This window comes from Ursus arctos, unplaced genomic scaffold, assembly GCF_023065955.2.
Source record: "Ursus arctos isolate Adak ecotype North America unplaced genomic scaffold, UrsArc2.0 scaffold_18, whole genome shotgun sequence".
NCBI classification, from domain to species: Eukaryota; Metazoa; Chordata; class Mammalia; order Carnivora; family Ursidae; genus Ursus; species Ursus arctos.
In genome coordinates, this window is record NW_026622852.1 from 37,499,373 (window position 1) to 37,521,213 (window position 21,841).

At 42.3% G+C, this 21,841-nt stretch overlaps 1 protein-coding gene across 3 annotated transcripts in view; it reads right to left on the bottom strand.

Annotated features, from left to right (window-relative positions):
* Positions 1-21,841, bottom strand: part of ELP1 (elongator acetyltransferase complex subunit 1) — a 56,802-nt gene that overhangs the window by 20,102 nt on the left and 14,859 nt on the right. For all 3 annotated transcript variants that reach the window (XM_026506050.4, XM_026506051.4, XM_044386754.3), the window contains exons 11-29: positions 19,918-20,148; positions 18,697-18,867; positions 17,790-17,889; positions 15,978-16,160; positions 13,591-13,697; positions 13,177-13,280; positions 12,424-12,477; positions 12,233-12,338; positions 10,823-10,938; positions 10,384-10,457; positions 9,556-9,634; positions 9,380-9,459; positions 8,075-8,212; positions 7,881-7,966; positions 7,442-7,590; positions 5,376-5,499; positions 4,388-4,485; positions 2,761-2,962; positions 193-254 (exon numbers count right to left, since the gene is read on the bottom strand). In XM_026506050.4, the coding sequence (XP_026361835.2) occupies positions 193-254; positions 2,761-2,962; positions 4,388-4,485; positions 5,376-5,499; positions 7,442-7,590; positions 7,881-7,966; positions 8,075-8,212; positions 9,380-9,459; positions 9,556-9,634; positions 10,384-10,457; positions 10,823-10,938; positions 12,233-12,338; positions 12,424-12,477; positions 13,177-13,280; positions 13,591-13,697; positions 15,978-16,160; positions 17,790-17,889; positions 18,697-18,867; positions 19,918-20,148 (2,264 nt within the window). The remainder of the gene's footprint in view (positions 1-192; positions 255-2,760; positions 2,963-4,387; positions 4,486-5,375; positions 5,500-7,441; positions 7,591-7,880; positions 7,967-8,074; positions 8,213-9,379; positions 9,460-9,555; positions 9,635-10,383; positions 10,458-10,822; positions 10,939-12,232; positions 12,339-12,423; positions 12,478-13,176; positions 13,281-13,590; positions 13,698-15,977; positions 16,161-17,789; positions 17,890-18,696; positions 18,868-19,917; positions 20,149-21,841) is intronic.

Here is a 21,841-nt window from a genome sequence, read left to right on the forward strand (position 1 = left end):
AAATCTTAAAAAAAAAAAAAGTTAAATTTAGATGTCTAAGTCAGGTCAGCAAGAGGGAAGATCTGCAGAGCAAATACTGTCTCTGCACTTCCTAATTACCCCCAAGTTCCTTTAATTTTCACAGATCAGTGAGGTACAACTGGGAAGGCCCTGCTTGTTGACTGGGTGGCTGAATGGAGGAAATGAGGTTACCTGGGCATATTGTTCCAAGACTGTGGCCGCATCACTGTGCTTCCTCTGCTCAACCAGCTTTCCTGCAAAGATAATAAACATTTGACCATAACTGGCTTGCTAAGAACAGGATTACCTCACGTTGAAATGGTTTTTGGAGGTACTTTTTTTTTAAAGATGTATTTATTTATTTGAGAGAGAGAGAGAAAGCGAGCACGCATGTGTGCACACAAGTGGGAGGGGCAGAAGGAGAGGGAGAGAATCTCGAGCCAACTCCACACTGAGCACGGAGCCTGACACGGGGCTCTATCTCACAACCCTGAGGCCACAACATAAGCCCAAACCAAGAGTCGGACACCCAACCGACTACACCACCCAGGCACCCCTGGAGGTACTTTTTAAGTAAAAACAGTCCCCTACAAATTGGAGATTGTGCTCTACCGTGTACATTGAAATAGAACTGCTTTAAAACAGCATTTTCCAAAGTGTTCCCTAAGACTGTTCTGAGGATAATAAAAAGCAATACCAAAAAACCATTCTCGGGTCAAGTAAGTTTGTGAAACATTGGGCATAACAAGGCTCCACAGATTCCTCTGCTGAAATACTTCACTAACATATCTTTATTATGTATCAAACTATATACTTGTGAATATCTGTCAGGAAATAGGCAGGAATACCACAGCGTCCTATCTTAAATGGCAGTTACAATCTAAATTTAGCATGGAATGTGAAAACCATGGAGAGCCAAAATTAGCCATGAAGAAAAGCTTACAAAGGTACACGTATGGGAAACCGACCTAGCATCTCCGGCTCATCCACTTCTTCCTCAAACAGGAAGAGCCTCCTGTTGTTTGATTGAGCACTAAGATGAAGGTCGTTGGCTTAGGGGTCATGCAGTGTCTTTAGATCCTCGAATCACTCAGCACAGGCAGATAATCATGCTTCGAGAGGCACACGGAGCCTGAAGTCGACTATGGAGCTGGCAGACTCGTGTCTCCCATCTCCTGCTAACTCCAGCGCATATTCTCCCTGATAAAAACCGGAAGAATGACCTCCACAATTTCAACAGCTATCTTTCTTTTCTTGTATAAACTACCGAAGTTAAAGTGCACATGAAGTGACTCTACCTTCTAACGTTTCTCAACAATCTCTGACCACCTTCCCTACTGTTTTTTGCTAAACGTCGGGGAGAACTGGATGTATATACCATTCGGCATAACAAACAGCGAGGTAAGAGTTATAAAGAATGTAAGAGAAGGGGCGCCTGGGTGGCACAGCAGTTAAGCGTCTGCCTTCGGCTCAGGGCGTGATCCCGGCGTTATGGAATCGAGCCCCACATCAGGCTTCTCCGCTATGAGCCTGCTTCTTCCTCTCCTACTCCCCCTGCTTGTGTTCCCTCTCTCGCTGGCTGTCTCTATCTCTGTCGAATAAATAAATAAAATCTTTAAAAAAAAAAAAAAAAAGAATGTAAGAGAAGATAATAGGGCCTAAGAACAGATCTGGAAGGTATAAACTACCACAAAATAAGCTTCTAAAGCAGAAGTAATAATGGCACTGGAATGAATAACTAAAAGCCCTAATACAGGGAATTCTCAAAAACTAAAGAGTTCACCATGGAAATGAAAAGGCCTTATAGAAGAGCCTACAGACCTAATAACCAGAAAATGCCAGAAAAAGAAAAGTGATAACGTCAAAACATTTTTATGACCCAAAGAAAAAGGAAGAATGCAAATAGCTAAGGAGGACATGTACGTATATTTAACACGATTTAATTTGGAATTTTTTCAGGACTGCATTTTTTTTTTGAAACGATAATATTTTTAAAACTCTTAAAAGAGCAAGGGGAGAATATACCAAACGAGCTGAGAGGGCAGAGCGCCTATTCACCTCTTCTTCCACGCAGTCCTTTAGCTCTCCTCCCTCAAAGGAATCAGACTCTGACATAGGCCCACCTTTGGTTCAGACAATCCCTAGACCCTGACACAGCTAAACTGCCTTTGCTTTCAGAATGCTTATATGTTTGGCCTTTTCTTTCACCTCATTTCTCATAAATGCTATTATGTTTCCCAATGATCTACTGTCTATACCTGAATGGCCCCACTCCAAAACTCACGTTTACCTTCTGACAGGGCACAGGGCCACACAGCTGCTCTGCACTATGATGTAAGTTTTGGCAAATGAGATGAAACACAAGTAATAGTGTAACTTCAAGGTCATTTCCAACTTCAAGTGTTCTCCTAAGGCTCTAGTTTTTTCCTCTTCCTAAGGCCTGGAATATGGGTATGGATAAAATCCAGCTACAACCATCTGCCTGAGATGACAGAGCCACACAACAGGAGGACTTCTCAGTCCTTACATGAGAGCCAGAAGCTTTCTTTATCATGCCACTGTGTTTGGGGACTCGCTATAGCAGTTTAACCTTTACTTAAGAAACCATTCTAAATTATCTAATTAATTTTTATTAGTGAATATGAGACTATCGCAAGGTATGCTGTCTTAAATTTACTTGCAAAATTGCCAAAGAAAGGAAGAAACAAAAAAACCTTTGGGAGAGTTCTCCTTTTAGAGAACCTGAACAACCACGTTTACCTGCCAGAGTTCTGCCGAGGCCAGCCAGCTGGTCTTGAGTCAAGTTAAGCCGGGCCGCCATGCAGAGAGCTTGTTGCCAGCTGCCACTAGTCAGAAAGGCATCGAGAGCTTTCTCGTGGGCACCACAGCGGGCAAACACAAGCCCTGCCGGCTCATAGAGGCGTTCCCGTGTCAGGTGTTCCCCATAAGCAATGCTGATATCCTGTCGCAGAAGGACACAGGCTTGGTGAGGAAAGACGACAGTCATTTCTTAACCTCCAGTGTAGGCTGTCTCATCACTACATTTGAAACTCTCCTGAATGACTTAGAAATACCCCGTGGTTAATCAGTGAATTCAATCATTCTTCCATTCAAAAACCTTATTGAAGATGTGCCATGTATTCACACAACAAATAATTACTAAGTACTAATCAGGGCAGTGAAAATCACACAGCAATGCATAATAAAAACAAACAGCAATAACCCAAACAATAACAAGAACCACCACCTAGATCCTGCTCTTGTGGTGACTTATAAACACAATATGGCCTATGACATAGTGATAAAGGGACAAAGAGCCATGGGAGTGCTATTTCAGAGGGCTGAGGGGAAGCAGCCATGTGAAGAGTTATGGGAGAGTAATCCAGGCCGAGAGCTAGAGAAAGCACCATGGCCATCCGGCAGAAATGTGTACGGAATACAAAGGATGGAATAACAAGAAGGCTGGTGTGACTGGAGGAGAGCGAGCACGGGAGAGAGGAAGAGACAGTGAAAACGAGAGCAAAGGGGCAGCCATTGGCCAAATTCTCTATCCCCAGGCTCAACGTCAGGCAGGGACACAGAGAGGAATACAAGACGAAGCCCCTGCCTTTAAGCAGCCCACGGCCGGTGGGGAAAACAAATCTGGGAGCTCGGTGTGGCACCTCACCCAGGAACAGCTTTCTGGCAGAGGAGACCTGAGAGTTGAAAGACAAGTGGGGCTCAAGATAGGGGCAGAGAGAGGTCTGGAAGAGGCAGCCAATGCTAAGGAAGCAGACGGGAGCCAGAGCAGAGACACAGATGAACTGCCGAGGGCGGGGAGGGTGGCGGGGCTGAGTAGTAGTTCCGGCACAGGCTCCAGGGTCAGACAGCCTGGGGTCCACATCCCAGGTCGGCGGCTTCACACTCCAGCTCCTGAGGCAAGTTGTTTCCTCATCTGTTTACCCAATCAGGTTGTCATGAGAATCATAGAATACATTTAGCAAAGTATTTGGCATATAAGAAAAACTAAACAGATGCCTGTTTAAACAAACAAACTGTATCCCTTTCTTCCAAACTCCATGAGAAATATCTACACACTTCAGTATAGTCAGTCATGCGACAGCAAGGCTGGGCTGGAGCAAGGGGTGGGACGGAAGCAGGGAACCCCAGGTAGAAGCTGCCGTGGTATTCATGATGAGGAATGGGGGACAGCTCCTAGCCTTCCAGCCCGGGCACTTTCTTCAGAAGAGAAGCAGGTCAGGGCCATTCTCCAGATAAGAGCTCAGGACGACATGAATTCATCTGAAGATAAACCTTGAGGCCAAGAATGGCATTATGGGCTCAGGATCCTTACCCCTCGCCAGCTGACGCACAAAGTCAGAAGAGCCTCACTTCGCACACCACTCACCTTGTACTGCTGCGAGTCTGACGGATATAACTTCAGAGCTTCCTTATATAAGTTTTTATCTTTTACTAAGTTTAAGCATTCTGGGAAGTATTCAGGTCCTGAGGAATAAGATTCACACACACACAAGTTTAAGACTTTGGAAGCATAATGGATTTCATTTATACCAGCAGTCCCTACACGAAATCAACAAGGGACCTTTGTAAGACCTGCAGATTCAGGGGTATCAGAATCCAGGAATCCTAACTTTAGCAAAGCACCTGGGCAGATGTGAGGAATGAGAAGCACCGGTTGGGATCAGAGTTCTATGTAAAAGGACGCTGTATACACTACCCCTGATAAATCACCCTCCAATCCTGTGTTTGCTCAACCTCCCTCATTAGAATCACGCGGGAGCTTATCAAGCACACACACGCAGCCCAGCTCAATGAGGTCCTCCAAAGCAGCTTAGTAACACCCAGGTAACTTCTTATCCCCATCTTAGCTCTCTGGAAAGAACCACACCTGCTGAAGCCATAAACTCTAGCAGGGGACGGGGACGGGATGAGGTGGAACAACAGGCACTGTGCTCATCCTAGTCCATCGGTACCACTTACACCTGTGTCCTTCTGGAAACTGCCAGTGTGCACGGCCACTGACTCCAGACAAGCTACGTTTCCCTCGGGTGTTTGCAAATACCACGGAGAAGAGTGCATCATCAAACAATTTTTATTCTGAGATACTGAAATGAATTTAGGTGATCATCCTTAACCCAAAAAGGATCTGCTCTATTTTTTTTAATTCGGGAGCTCCTCCAGTTCATCAAAAGTCTTTGCTTTGTCTTCAGCTTTTCAGATCATACGATAAAAGAAGGTACACATAAGTAACTGTTAAAATTATCAGGAGTAGAAACTGAAATCAGTCTATGTCTAAATTAACACTTTAATTTATACCCTGCCTAGCTCCAAAGAAGACCTGAAGCAGAAATAAACATACTAATCCTCACACTTACCACATTTGCTGAGGTGCCCAATGGCTTTTTCATAACGTTTCAGGTATTTGTCTATGGTGAACCGCTGATAATTAATTTCCATTTTTCTAAGTGTGTTAAGAAATGGAAGATACTCTTTGGGATCCTAAAAAAAACAAAACAAAACAAAAAAACCACACACCAACAAATCTTTACTGCTTATGATTACATTTATTTATAACAATATAAATAACAATTATAACAATCAATAAACCCAAAGCTACATAATTTTAAAAATATGTACTATATTAGTATATTAATTATTGTATAAATACATAAAATGAAACAACACATAATAAGTTTTGGCAAAAATGCTTTCATGTATAGACGTTGTTTTCATTGAGAACAATGATGATGATCTCTTATGCAATCTCACAAGAGCCACTTATTTCAGAGGCTAATAAGGAAAACAAGGTCAATCTAAAAGATATTCAACAAATGCATCCAAGTTTCTCCAGAAGTGCAAGGCATTGCGCTTAAATCTGTTTGCATGACATTGCATGTCCTCCCTCTGCAAGTTTTTTTCAAAATTTTATTTATTTCTTTAGAGAGAGAGAAAGAGAGAGAGAGCGTGCGTTCACGTGCATGTACGTGCAGGTGGGAGGGAGGAAGAGAGAAAATCCCAAGCAGACTGTGCTGAGCGTGAAGCCCGACTTAGGGCTCGATCCCAGGACACTGAGATCATGACTTGAGCCGGAATCAAGAGTCGGATACTTAACTGACTGAGCCACCCCCGGCACCCCACCTCTTGCAAGTTTTAAAACAAAAGTAAAATTGTACTGAGTTAAAGGCAAAACTCTAAGGCCCTGCCAACCAAGATTTTATTAGCACTGATCGTCTGCAGCTCTGTGCCATGCTCTGAAAGTTATTTTTTTTTCTAAAGAACAGATGCTCCCTGTTCTTAATGCTGAGCAGACAGGATAAATACACATAAAAACAATCCAGAAAAAAAAAAAAAACCTAAAAGAAAAAATAAATACTCAGGCATGTAATACAGAGAACTAGAGGCCAAAGTGTTCAATCAACAAACATTTAGTAAGAATTCGCTACGTACAAAAAATACAACCAAGCCTTACCCTCAGGAAACCTACACCTAGTACAGGAGCTAGAATATATGACATGCAGGGGTACGCACTGGGTCCAATGGCCGCACATACGTGGCCCGCCTCATCCAGTCCCTGCGTGGGGGGCAGGGAGGCAAGAATGGAGCATTGGCAAGATGCTACCTTGGCATCCTCTGCCTGAGACGAGTGAGAATTAGCCTGGCGAATGGAGCGGGGGAGAGTGGTGAAGTCCACCGGCCCATGGGAGGCAGAAGTAACACTATCTGCAGAGGTGTGTGGCAGCTGGGGGGACAACAGCACCGCCTCTCCTCTACAGGCTGAGAAAAAGGAACAACATCAAGAGATGAGCACAGACAGATACACAGAGACCAGATGCTAGGCGCAGGGGGTTAAGCAATACGATGGCTTCTGAACTTTATCCTAGGGGCAAGGGAGAGCCCATGAAGGATTTTAAGTAAAAGAATGAAGGATCAAAATTTCATTTGTAGAAAGATCACTCTGGCAAGAGCAAGGAGAAAGATGACAGGATGAAATTGAGGTTGCAGAAACCAGACCAGACCAGGGGCACCCAAACTTTTCAAATGTAGCACGCTAAAGTGGGACAAGAGGCCCCAAACCTTCCTATTCTCCGTGTTCCCATTTTCCAGCCACGTAACAAGGAACTGGATGGGAATATGAATCATTTGCTGAATTTCCTTTACAAGAGGAGAGTTCGTTCACACACATGACCATAATCTTAAAAATAACCGAATAACTTTATTTCACTTGTTCCACCTGGCATTCAAAATACTTTGACCAGCCTTGAACTATGACAGAGAATGGGGCTTAGAAGTAGGTGCCCCGGAGAGCCCCAGCTCTGCCCCCAGGCATGTACTCGCTGTGTTCACATCAGACAAGCCCCAGCGCTGCCAGGGCCAGGGATTCATACTGCCACGACCACAGAAGCAAGAACCGGAAGGACGTTAAAGTAGTAAGTGCACCTACCTTCTGTGACTTCTCAGCTACCATGAGGACCAAGTCAAAGTCATAGGTCCCAAGAGAATGATCATATAACTCATTAACATCTACCAGAAGCAGCAGATACTTCAGGGCCTCTTCGGCACTCACAGCACCAGGAGCAGGTGGAGCACTGCCTGTCAGTGTGTAAGGAAACAAGACACAACAAAGCCATTTGGGGGAAAAAACCCACGTTTCTAGCACATAACCCAAAAGATAAAGTTACTAATATTCTTGACAGAACTGGATGCCACAGGACTTCTTCTGTCCATGTTTTGTAGGGCAGCGCTCAAAAAAAACAGACACAGGTCTGAAAATGGCAACCCCAAAGCCCCAGACTAACTGCGTGATGGGGCACTGAGCGTGGTCAGTGGGCTCCCCAGAAGCCGGAAGGCTGGTGACACACTGTCTGCGAACGGGTCTCTACCTTGAAGCTCGTGTACCTTCTGCAGCACAATCTCCAGCTCTGGGGTTGTTTTCTTCACGTGAGAGGTGAGGATGGACAGGCAGTACCTGCGGTGGTGAGTGAAGAACCCCAGGATGAGGAGAATGAACAAGCTGAGTAAGGACAACAGAACGCTCCGTGACTCAGAAGATGCCAACTAATGACAGTGCACATACTTGTGGGGATTTATGCTCTCCATGGCTGCTCTCAGAGCATCACACACAAGGTCTACTTTTTTCCCAGCAGGATCTTTGGACGGCTGGACAGCGCCGGTAACTGGCGGAGGATACATGGTCTTTGTAACATCCTCTTCCCTAAGGGCAAGTTATTAAGAGGTCACTAACTGAACATGTGTCCAGCTACCAAATGACGGACGTGTCCCCAGGCAGGTTGAGGAGGGAATAAAAATGGCTTTTGGAAAACAGTTTCATCGTATTCACATAAGGTGAACAATGAAGAAACAAACTGAGAAATGAAAGCATTTCCACACAAGATTCATACAGTGATGTTACAGGTGTTTTATTCACATTAGCCCCGAACAGGTGTCCAACTCCGGGGGAACAAAGAAACAAACCGTAGCAGATCTGCACTAGCGCACACTACTGAGGGGTAAACACGAAAGAACTAGTACTACCAGCAAAAACATGGCTAATGTCAAGGTAACATGCTGAGTGAGAGCAGCCTACCGAACACAGAAGAGTAAGTACTATATGCTTCCACTTAAAGTTCTTCAACAGGCAAACCGATCTACGGTGAAAAACTCACAACAGTGGTTGCCTAGGGGGAGGGGACAGGAGTGACTGACACGAGGTTTGGAAGAACTTTCTGAGGTGAAGGAAATGCTCTCTACCTCGATAGAGGTTTGGGTTACATGGAAGTACACACTCGTGAGAACAGTAAATAGTGCATTTCTGCATTTCACCACACATGAATCTGACCCACAGAGAATGCACTCTAGTCAGTGTTCTACGAAGTGAAATACTGAGCCATAAAGTGGACTGAAGGCTACAATTAACTTAAAATTTGCCTAAAAAAAAGATGAATGATGGATGGACAGATCGTACATCATGACACAGCAAATACAGGAAAATATGAACTAGAGAGTCTAGATGGTGGTACAGGATGCTTACAGGACAACTTTTCTTATATGTTTACAATTTTTTCTTAGGTTAAAAAAAGTCATTGCAGAAAAACATACCATTTGATTTCAGTTTCATAAGACAAATAGTCTTATATGTACACCTAAAAAGAGTCAATTATAATTCTAAATGACATGCTTTCAAGTCTCAGTTTTAAATAGGCTGTTTTTAAAAAGAAGGGAAAAGAGCAAAAATCTGTTACAGGTGGCATCTGAGAGTTATAGTAATAAAAAAAAAAACCAAACACAAAGTTAATTTTTCTCCTCTAGCTATTTATCTGCTTGATTTCCTAAACTAGATAAATTATGGATATGATACTCGTGAATTATTCAAAATACTTACTTCAATTCTGTGAAAAACAAATTAATATGATTTACAGAATCTATCTGTCTTATGAAGGTGTCCACATTTTCAAGAAACACCTACCCAAAAAAAAAAAAGGACAAAAAATTTTAGTTCCAATCACATCAGATCAGGTCTTGGGTAAGCCAGAGTTAATATCAGATTTAGAAAGTTACCTTAGGGTTATGGTCATGAATCAGATTGAGATTAATTCTCAGTTTTCTCATGCATTCAAATGCTTCTTTAAACATCAGTCTATGAAGAGGCAGAGAGAATAGACAGAAAGGTCATTTTACAAAAACTAAACTCTCTGGATCGAACACCATTATTATGATACAAACCAGTTGTAATCAGATTATAGTCCAAATGCCAAACAACTACTACTGTATTTCTACTCCCAACTCACAGAATGAAAAATCAGGCACCAGATTCGCTTGCCTTTGTAAAAGGCGGGACTTAGTCACCAGGCAGTCTGAGGACTGTATCTCCATATACACACAACAGAAAATCATTATAGAACTTAGGTCCACTTTCTCTTTTAACAAAATGCTAATGAAGATCTTTCTAATACAAAGTTTCCCCAAAATAAACTGACAATGGATCATCTCCTTCACAACAGTGGCTCAGGCATTTTTGGGTCACAGGCTCCTCTGTTTATCTGCCAAAAGCCTTAGGCCTTCTGCCCAAATAAATACACACAGACAAAGTTTGGTGCAATTTCCCTGGGTTCACAGAGCATCTAAAGCCCATATGGATCCCCCCAGGCTAGGAAACCCTCTCTTGTATGATGTGTTTCATGATTCTTTCTACTAGGAATATTTACCAGACTATAAAACACACAAATCAAAGTGCAGGAGGAAAAAAAGCCTCTGAGAATCTGATTGAAGGCATGTGTTAATACAGGTTTTCCATACTTTCAAGTTTTAAAAACTTTAATAGCATACTTACTATCTTCACATATAAGTCATAAGAACAAGCAAACTAGTCATATATATGGTTCTTACTTGTCCAGCCACTTCCGAATCTGAGCTAAAACCAGAGCTCGATGATGAACAACTTCTAAGTTTCCCCTTGGCATCTTAAATAAATCAGAATAATGTTTTTAAGTGAATAGAAAAAATTTAAATACCCAGGATACACAACTTCACCTAACTCAACTCTCCATACAGAATTAATCATGATCCTGTAAAACAAGCACGCTTCCAGCAGAATCTAGTTGTGCTCAGTATTTATTCTGACTTCCCTGAGAAGCTTCCCTTCCAGCCTTGCTGGGCACAGCCTGTATGAACACTCCTTTGTATAAAGCTAACGCAGAACCTCGCAAGAAATGGCTTATAATAAATTGTTACAAATGGTAAGAGGGTGTAAAATAAAATCTGCAAGAATTGTTTCATAATGACAGCCCAACAACAATCAGAAACACAGCTTAGAGAATCAGCTTACCTGTAATATAAGCTTTGTGTCCTGGGGCACAACAGTGACAATACGTGAACCCCTCTCCACCTTCCGCAGAGACTCCCCTTTAGACAGATGGCTGCTGCTCAGACCTGCATGTAATGCTAAAGACACCATGGGCTAAGCCATAAGAATCACTGTCATGACAAGCCACTTTCCATTAACTGCAGTTGAAACTGAACATAGGACTCAAAACAGAAGAAAGCAGGGGCGCCTGGGTGGCTCAGTCGGTGAAGTGTCTACCTTCAGCTCAGGTCATGATCCCAGGGTCCTGGGATGGAGCCCTGCATCGGGCTCCCTGCTCAGCAGGGAGTCTGCTTCTCCCTCTCCCTCTGCCCCTCCCCTCCACTTATGCACTCTCTCTCAAATAAATAGAATCTTAAAAAAAAAGAAAAGAAAACAAAACCCATAAAAATAAAGTAGAAGAAAGCAATTAACGACCACACCCCTTTCCTCTCCCACTCAACCTTAAGACCAGTAGCCTTTCTGACAAACAATCTTGTCCCTGGAACTTGCCCTTTCTCACAGAGCCCTCATGCATAATCACACACATAGCTTCTCAACTGATTCAGAAAACACAGGCAGGATGCAGTTTCTCTATTTCTTAGCACTATCAGTATACTATAATCACATCAGTGAAAGATTGCTAGTTTCCAAGTTGGAAGCAAAGGCAATTAAGTGGAGTTTTCCAGAATAGGGAAAATACACACACACACACACACACACACACACACACACACACACGGTGGGGGGAGGAGACATGAGGAATTGAAGGAAAAATGGACACAGACTCCACAAGATGGAGTCTTTCAGATCTACTATGGAGGGTGGTCACAGTGAGCAAAGGAAGATTACAAAGAAGTTAGAGCCAGTTTGTATCTGCATGGTAACCCAAGGTAATATACTGGATTAGTTACATAATCCTGAAAAAGTTTAATTTCACAATGTTCTCCAGGAAGGACCTCCTTCTCTGGAAGTCTTTGCTGACTCGTGTAGAATATTGAACTGAGATATTGTGTTGAAATTAGGGGCTAAGTACATGAACTCTAAAGGTTTTCTTCTCTATTTTTTTTCTTTTTAAAAAGATTTTATTTATTTGACAGAGAGAGAGGGAGAGAGGGAGAGAGAACACGCTGGGGGAGCAGGAGAGGGAGAAGCAGACTCCCCACTGAGCAGGGAGTCCAATGCAGGGCTTCATCCCAGGACCCTGGGACTGTGACATGAGCTGAAGGCAGACACTTAACTGAGCCACCCAGGCGCCTGTAAAGGTTTTCTGATAGTCTAGGACTCTATGACAAAAGCCAAAGTAGGTGGTGAACTTTAAAAATCATCAAGATTTCAAAGGACAAAAGATAATAAAAGAGGGACTATTTTCTACTCTACACACTGAACACTTACTGTTAAATGAAGCGTCTCTCAAGCAGAAACACTGGCAGGTATGGGAATGGGTTGTCAACAACAAAAATTCAGCATATACTGCAAATGATGTGATATTTGAAGCAATCTACAACAAGGCAAAGGGGAATGTTAGCTTTATTACTTGGGAGTCAATACTGAAAAGGATCCTGCACCAAACCAAGCCTAGTTACCTCAGTGTCATTGATAAAAAAGCGACACCTGTCGCTCAGACCAAGGACACATTCCTGCAAAGAAACAAAACTGAAATTACAAACAATTCTAACCAAACTAGTTAAACCTAATTTTTCTATAACATAGTCCTACTATTGCCCTGTGCTTTCATATCTAAGTCCATGTCAAGACTGAATACAGACACCCATCCTCATAGCTACCATCCTCTCATTAGCCACCAAACACCTCAACACTCTTCCACCACATTCTGTTCATTTCATTCATTCTCCCATCAGAGGGGATCATCACATCTATACTGATAGATTATAAATTCCAGAAGAGCAGGGATTAGTCAGCTATTTTGTTCTGTAACCACTGAATCCTACCACCCACCACAATTACAGACATTCCAGTATTTGATCAATGGCAAACTCCTGAACACAATTTTTAAGATTACATTTCTGCTGTCCCCAGATGGTATTTAAATAAAACTAACTCTGATGGTCTGTACAATGGAGGGTAAAAGTCTGCCAACTGCGTTTTTCTATCTTTTAATTTATACCTCCAAGGAAAGGAATCAACGAACTACTACATAAATGCTGGACAGTCTCTTAATCCCATTCATGGATGAAGAAGCTGAAGCTCAGAAATTTCTCACTCTTGCCCTGAGATGAAGTGGAGACCCAGGTCTACCTCCAAAGTCCATATTCTTTACCTAATGCCAGCAGTACCTGGGCTACTGTTCTAAGTGGTAAAGTTTTCTGTTCACTTACCTCTCCTCCAATCATGGCCAATTCCGTCTGTGTGCATGGATAAGGAAACCGAACAGGAAATCCACTGGGGTTCTTCCATGGTTCAACAGCCAGAGAGGGTGACTCTGCAGGATGGGCAGATGAAGTTTACAAAAAGCTGGTGTGCTCACTGTAAAACTGTCACATCAACATTTGCTGAAACACTTAACATACAATTTGGGTCACTTTCCAAATATATTTTGGAAACTCATTAGAACACTCTGGTCCATTACAGAATACACTTACCAATTCCACTCCACAGCTTAGGGTTTTCCAGGACAGCTAAAAGACCTAACCATCAATGTAGCACTGACAAGAAACTCACAAGTACACATTCTCAAGAATTAAACATTTATGTAAGTCATAAACATGCTTTCCTAACATTCTGATACTCACCCCAAAAGTACTTAAGTATTTGGCCACCAGCCAGCTGCAATGCTACGGACTTGGTCTTGGAATTGCAACACAGACTGATTATGACTCCATCCACTGTCACAGATGAACTGATGAAAGTAACAGATTAAAAAAAACCCAAAAAACAGGAATGGGAGTGTGAACAGACCACTTTTCTCAAAACTAGTAGCATTTCACTTATTTTGCAGAAAGAGGAAAATAAATAAACAATTTCCCTTTGGGCTGCAGGGCCTATTTCAATACAACATACACATAATATATACACACACACGCACATATATACACACTGACAGATAAATACTGTAAGCCGAAGGCCAAAGTAATGACCTGTCACATGACACTGTTTTCCACAATGCCAATAAGCTGGGTGTCTACACTGCGAGGTCATCACTCCCACTCTGGCAGCAACTTAATACAACTTATAACAACTTACTGCCTTCATTAGATATGCACAGTATTATCTCTGTCTCCTTAAAATGCAGTACATAGAGCAGTGAGTCTGTAGGAAAATGAGCATACTCAATATCTCTTATTGCTATCACATTCATTCATGGAAATTGGTGGGTCTTCATTAATGAGAAGAGGGGAATCTGTTACTGTCACATTTTTTTCCTGTGTCAATGAACAGAGAGAGTAGACATATTAAGAGATAGCAATAAAAGCAAATGTTGCCAATGCTAATATTTACTCAAAGAGTTTTTAGCCAATATACAAAAAAACTCAAAATGCCCCAAATTTTGTGAGGATAAACAATCTGCGAATAGGTTAAGAGAACAGACTCCAGAGCGAAACTGACTGGGTCTAGATCGAGGCTCTACCTGCATCATGTCAGGCAAGTTACTGAACTGCTCTGGCCTGAGAGGTCTTGGCTATAAAACAAGGACGCCAATAATATCTACTTCAAAGACGTAGCATGAGAAAGGAGGTACCATAGGGAAAGCACTGAAAAGAGTACCTTTTACAAAACTTAAGCATAATAAATATTAGGTTTTAAAGCCATAAGCTGACTGAGGGACTTTATATTCCCTAAAGACATTAATATTTTAATATGAACAAAACAGCCTTTTTTTGAAAAACAAAAGTCAAAGCAGCAGAAACATATTTTAAATGATTTCTCTTTTCCCTTACAGCAAATGAGATGATCTAGTTTTTCTTTCTACAAGCTGATGATAAAGAATTTCAAATTTGGAGAAGCAGAAATGTGTACAACTTAGGTATTTCTAACGTTAGGTATTTCTAAATAAATAAAAATCTAAAAAAAACCAAGTAAGCTCCTGGTTAACTTGAGTGTTGCATATAGCTAGAACATTTCCTGTATCCATCTGGATATTCACAAAAAGCTTTGTAAAAACATGAAGCACTATGAGTCAAAAATGAGTTAACAACTACAGTAGAACAGGTTTTGTGTATACAATGAAGTTCCTAATTTTGCAGCAAGGGTTTTCAGAATTGAAATCTAAATAGGAAACCCTTAATTACAAATGAGTGTGAGGATTAATATCAGCTTTTGGTTAATGTGCCAAGTTTTTTTTTTTTTTTTTTAAGATTTTATTTATTTATTCAACAGAGATAGAGACAGCCAGTGAGAGAGGGAACACAAGCAGGGGGAGTGGGAGAGGAAGAGACAGGCTCATAGCAGAGGAGCCTGATGTGGGGCTCGATCCCGTAACGCTGGGATCACGCCCTGAGCCGAAGGCAGACGCTTAACCGCTGTGCCACCCAGGCGCCCCTGATGTGCCAAGTTTTGACACTGGAAGCCTGAGGATTTCTCGGAGCTGTCCACACAAAGCCATCTACTGAACAACGGGGCTTGAGTTACAGAAAACAGCATCCATTATTTGAAACCTGTGACAAACACGCAGTCTGGAAACAAAGCAAAACTCAGGGCCAGGGAGCAGTGAAATTTTAGCAAAGAGAAACAGAAACGATGCCTAGTAGCACACGCAGTCAAGCGCCAAACAGAACACAGAGAAGCCAGAAGCAGCCTCCTGAAGTCACCTCACCCAGCGAAGTGCCTGTACCTCATCACTGAGTTTAGTAACTAACAAGGGTAACTGTGGCTAATTCTCTTGGGCTAACAATTACCCTGCTGGAATGTAAGTATATGCCGAATTAAAAACTGTAACACATCTTAAAAATGTTTTACCCCATCTACTGGTATTTGTCCTCTGTTCCACCACTTCCTGATGCATTTTTAGGTTTGTATTTTGACATGACTTAAAATACACTTAACCCTCTTGCTAAGTGTGTTTAACAAGGAAGCTAATGCCCTCAACCTTGCTCACTAGAAGAGTCCTACACCCAGAAAAGACAAAAGCGTGACTCCACCTGCTTATGAGCACACGGAACGCAGGCAAGTGTCGAGATACCTAATGCTGAGCTGTCCGTGCTCGTCATCCGTCTCAGAAGGGGCCACAGTCAGATGGTGAATGACAGACTGTGCGCTGGACTGACTGTGGCTTACAGCCAGGAAAACGTCTTCTTGAATCCAGGTGAGAAGGCTGAGCTTCAGTGGGTTTACTTCTTCATCTTCACCATTCTCAAACTGAATTCTGTTTTAAATATTGAAGAATATCCAAGACATGAATAAAGCTCTAATGTCACTGAGATTTTCCTAAACGAAGAATAAATTCCCTTGTATATAGTCAACTCCTAATTATTTGGAGGGACAAAACCTGAGGTAATGCCAGAATGTTTTTCTATTTAGGTTTCTTATATTCTGAGATCTTTAGATTTGAAGAGAACACTTCAGGAAACTGACTACACAAGAAAATCACTTGCCCCAGGCCCTACAGAAACAAACCCCAGAGGTTTTCCACTGTCACCACTTACCAGCATTCAAACCAGGCTCCAGCAGATATGTGGGTCTCACTAGAGTAGGTTATTTTTAAGCATCTCACATCGAAACGGCTAATTAGCTTCAGAGATGATTTCTCTGGCCTCTAACACCTGCCTCCTGTAGCATTAATACATCAGAGGACAGCACGTTTTTGCCACCTCAAGCAGGAACCCGTAATGCTACTTCTACTGCCTTTTAGTTTAAGTGGCAAATCTTCTGCATGCACTGAAGAAGCTGGGTCACTACCCTGATCTTCCTACTTAACCAGCTCTCCCTGGACTCAGTCCCTCCACTGCGTTCTTCCCCATGTGGGGGCATTCCCACCTCCGGTTCCCACCGACACGTTCCATCCAGCACACTCAACGCTCCCAGTCTGTCTCCACCGGTCCTAACCTGATCTCTCCTTCAAAGATCAAAGTAAGTATTCATGTCCATCATGAAATCTCCTAAATGACTGGGAGCTATCCTTCTATCAATTTTTTAAAAATCAAATTATATTCTAAATTGCCTCATGCTTCCTAGTTTGCCTTAAGTCTGTCCTTCAGTGGGTTGAATTCCGTGAGATGAAATAACCCACATAAACGTTCTTTGAAAACGACTAAGCATTATACAGACAGCCCCCAAATCATACACAGGTTGAAAATTTATACGTGTTTATTAAGCATACTGCATATATTTAAGAAACATATTACTTATGAAATTCAGTTACTTATTTTAGTCAGTTTACTGTCCCTATTAATTTATAAATAAATGCTCTTAGGAGGCAGAGTTCAGTAATTGAGAACATGTGCTTATCAAATAGAACAGAATCAAATCCTGGATTCTCACAGAAGTGGTATTATAATTAATAATTAGCTTCAGGGTCATTTTACAATACTCAGAGTGTACCTGAGGTACTCGTTCATACCCGTTTATAATATCGTTTCAATGGGAAAATACATTCTGATTTCCAACCTGAGAGACTCAAAACGCAGCAACCCAAAGTTCTGGAGTATGGGATGCCACCAGGAGAGAGACTGCATTCAGCCATATGTGAACAACACAGACCCCCTCACGTACACAAGCAAATGCAGCTTGGCTCTATCACCCTCACCTCCACCTTTGCCACGTGGTCTTCCCTGGAGAACCAAGGGCTGTTGGAGGAAATGGGTTCTAAGCCAGCTACCAGCTTGGCGCCACTGCCATCAGCACATGGCACTCAGATCTCAGATAACGGACTTCCCCAGCAGCCACTGTATCTACTTCGTGTTCCACTCAGCAACAGACACTGAATGGTAACAGCTGGCTGAAGTTAGGACTAAATGCTGTTCCCAGAGGTCCAAGGTAATTAAGAACAACCTACTTGTATCTCTTTTCCAGATGAGGTGTTCTCAGAGAAACTTTAAATCCATTTCCACCCACAGCTCCCAGCTTCACTGTAGGGTCCACACTTGGACTGTCACCTAGAACACAAAAATGCAATTACTATCATAGTAAACTACACACATTTTCCCTGATACTAAGGGTACTGAATTCTGCATTTAATGGGTTCTAGAATGTAATCCACTCTAGATATAAAGCGGTCAGAAACAATCACATCTCAACCTCTTTCTTAAATCTCTGTCTGCCTTTCAGCCTGAGAATTCAGGACAATTTGAAAACAAGGCTGCCAGTATCATGTGCCAGTATAATTTACAACATGATCACAGAACTCACAATTGAAAACACATTTCAGCTTCTCCTGGACATCAGGAAAGCAACTAGAATCTGACAGAAATGGGATGGTAGAAGGACAACTGGATTAGAAGCTAGCACACCTAAGCTGAGATCCTCGTCCGTTCTTGTTCGAGCAAACTGCAAACACCCTGGCATTTTCTTCCCTCATCTACAGAAAAACACAGGTCTGACGCCGCTCCCAGGAAGGCTATGAGATCAACTAGAAATGTGTGCAAAGGCAATGAGAACTGTAAACCATGTTAAAGACACAATAAGATACTATGCTACTTCCAGGATGAATGTTTTTCTTAAATCACTGACTCTTCAAGTTCAAAAACCAAAAGGAATTGCTCTTTATAAGCCAGAATGGGATCAGACCCCCCTCCCACCCCAAAAAACCCCACAAGTCAATTAGATATCATAGTAATAATGATACTAATTACAAACTTCAAGGTTTTTAGAAACACTAGAGCTAAAGCAACACCACACTATAATTTGCTTTTGTGCAGGAGGGACTCGGTTCAGAACATCTTGGTAACAGTTTTTGAACATACCACATTTATAAACAGAAATCTGGTTACTGGCATCTAGGACTGCAAGGTCATTACTCTTTTGGGGGTGTGCAGAGAACATGACTTGATTCACAGGGTGTGGGAGCAGCAGTCGGTAGGTGCACATGGGAGGTGGAACCACACCCTGTCGGAAGACTGTCACCAATACCCTGTCTGCGTATGAGAGAGAGAAGAGGAGATTAATACATGGATGTTTAATTTGTAAAATGAAGCATCTGACAGCACAGTACCATTAACTAATGATGGGGGTAGAAAATATATAGCAATTCCTAAAAATATTTGGTGTTTTTTTTTTTTTATCATAAATAAGCTTAAACACAACATATAGGGAAAATTAAGTGTCAGGGCTCTGTATCTGGCTACTGTCACCTCCCGGCCCAGAGCAGTCCAACTCTGGCGAACATGGGCAAGAAGGCCAAGGGTGCTAGCTTGAAACCAAGGCCTGAAACCAAGCCAGACTGAACCAAGGGAATGATTCCCTTGAAAATCCTTAAACCACTTCCCTATGCATGTCTTTAGTAATAAAACATACCTGATTAAGTCCTCTGGACAGAACATGCTATTGTAAAATCAGTATTAGGACTACTACACAGAACAAAATTAGCACACCATGGCACATTACAATCCTGGAAACAAGTTTTCCTTTATGTTATCAGCAGTAAGTAAACTGTCTTTTCTGGTGACTACTTCTTGCCCCAATTTCCTCCCCGTCATCAAACAAAAAACATCAACCAATCCTCACACTAGACAGATGTCTGTGACTTGAAAATTTTGGAGAGATTATATAATTAACAAGTATTACATCAAAAAGCAAAACAACCCAAGTGGGGGGATGCCAGTGTCAATGCAAATCTATTTCAATAGGGCAAAAAGGTAAGGCTAGCACACCCGATGCCACAAGACCACTGCTATCTTCCTCTGTACCTAGAGTCAAAATTTTCAACATCTTCGAAGGCCAGACAAGTAAATTCGTGAAGACTACAGATGGAATTGGGGTGGAGCAGGGGTAGGGGTGAGGAGGAAGGACTATGGTTCTCAGGAGAGTACATGCCCCCACTAAGGGCATCCCCATCCAAACAAAACAGGAAATAAGTAAAAATAAACCAAACCACCAAAGCACCACACAAATCAAAATTCCCCAGTTTTAGTCAAACCACCATATCTGCAGGCACAGGCTCATGGCCACCCCTTCCAGCTCCTTACTTCCATCAATGACAGCCACATTTGCCATGTCACCGGAGTTCTCTCCTGAGCTCCGGTCCGTCGTCCAGTGCCAGTCGTAGCAGAGGTAATGCCAGCCCTGACAGAGAACGTGCAGCCGGGACGGGGTCACTGGGTCCCACGTCAGAGACACGAGCTTGCTCTTCCCGCAGGTGCTGAAGGGCAGACTCTGCTTGAGATACCAGTGATAGTTCCCCACAGTCCAGAGCTGCACTGCAAGGGGAAACGCAAGCAGGGCCGTCAGAGGCCAGATGACCAGACTTCTCATCACCTGCTGGACGGGGATGGGGGCAACTGTTTCTTTTTCAAACGACCCTTCCTGCTCAGGCCCTTCATTCAAATAATATTAACAACAGTAACAGTCAAGAAGAAGTAGTTTTCCACGGGGACAAACTAAGGCCAGAAGCACAGATGTTCAGGTTGTCTCTACTTTCAAACTTTAGGATCATGAGGTCAGAAAATTACTAGGACGACAGTGCTTTAGTGAGTTGTTTTTTCATAAAGATTTACAAAGAAAATTAGGCAATTAGATTAAAAGTATGAAAACGCTCAATCTGAGAGCTTGAGATGAGTATCACTATGCTATATGAGGCTTAAGATGCTGATTCTTTTCCCCCAGGCGCTTTCCCTACAGTTATGTCCCGAGCGATCTGGTATTAAGCAGGATTCAGCTCTCCAAGGAAAATCACTTTATCAGCAACCGTCCCTTTCAACATCTGTTAAAAGAATAAGACCTGATCCTGGGGTGGGGAGGAAATGGGGGAGATGTTGGTCAAAGAGCACAAACTTTGAGTTCAAGTTCCGGGGATCTGATAAACAGCATGGTGACTACGGTTTAACATCCTGTATAGTACACCTGAAAGTTGCTATGAGAGTAGGTCTTAAATGTTCTTGCCATATTAAGCAAATTGCGAATTATGTGAAGTGAAGGATGTCAACCAACTTCACTGGGGTAAACATGTCACAATACATACATGTATCAAATCATCCCAATGTACATCTTAAGCTTACATGGTGTTGTATCTCAATAAAGCTGGGGGGAAAAGACCTAATCATGTCGAAACCAACCTTTATTAGAACACTTCTACTAGCTGTACATTGTTAAGTAAGACCACGTACTCACACTTTGTGAGGACAGATGATCGGGCTGTTCTTATGCCACACTTTTACCCCGAGCATATCACAGTGCCAGCCCTTGCCACCCTGTCTAATCAGCGGTTCGAAACTCTGGCTGCATGTTAACAATCACCTGGGAACTTTTTTTAAATTAAGCACTGATGTATAGTCCCCATTCTAACACTGGATCCAACTCTGAGATGAGGCCTGGATGGCATTTTTTTTCAAAAGGCGCAGCCAGCATTGAGAAGGATTGTGTAATGAATGAATAAATAAAGGAGCTTCTAAATAACGTTTCAAAGAAAAAGTTCTACTGATTAAAAAGTTTAAAAGCCACTTAAAAATAAGCAAGTGAAAAGATTTATGAACAAAAATCAGTGCATTGCTAAGTTGGTACAGCCACTCTGGAAAACAGTGTGGAGGTCCCTTAAAAAGTTAAAAATTGAGCTACCCTATGATCCAGCCATTGCACTACTGGGTATTTACCCCAAAGATACAGACGTAGTGAAGAGAAGGGCCATATGCACCCCAATGTTCATAGCAGCAATGTCCACAATAGCTAAATCATGGAAGGAGCCGAGATGCCCTTCAACAGATGACTGGATTAAGAAGTTGTGGTCCATATATACAATGGAATATTACTCAGCTATCAGAAAGAACGAGTTCTCAACATTTGCTACAACATGGACAGCGCTGGAGGAGATAATGCTAAGTGAAATAAGTCAAGCAGAGAAAGACAACTATCATATGATTTCTCTCATCTATGGAACATAAGAACTAGGATGATCGG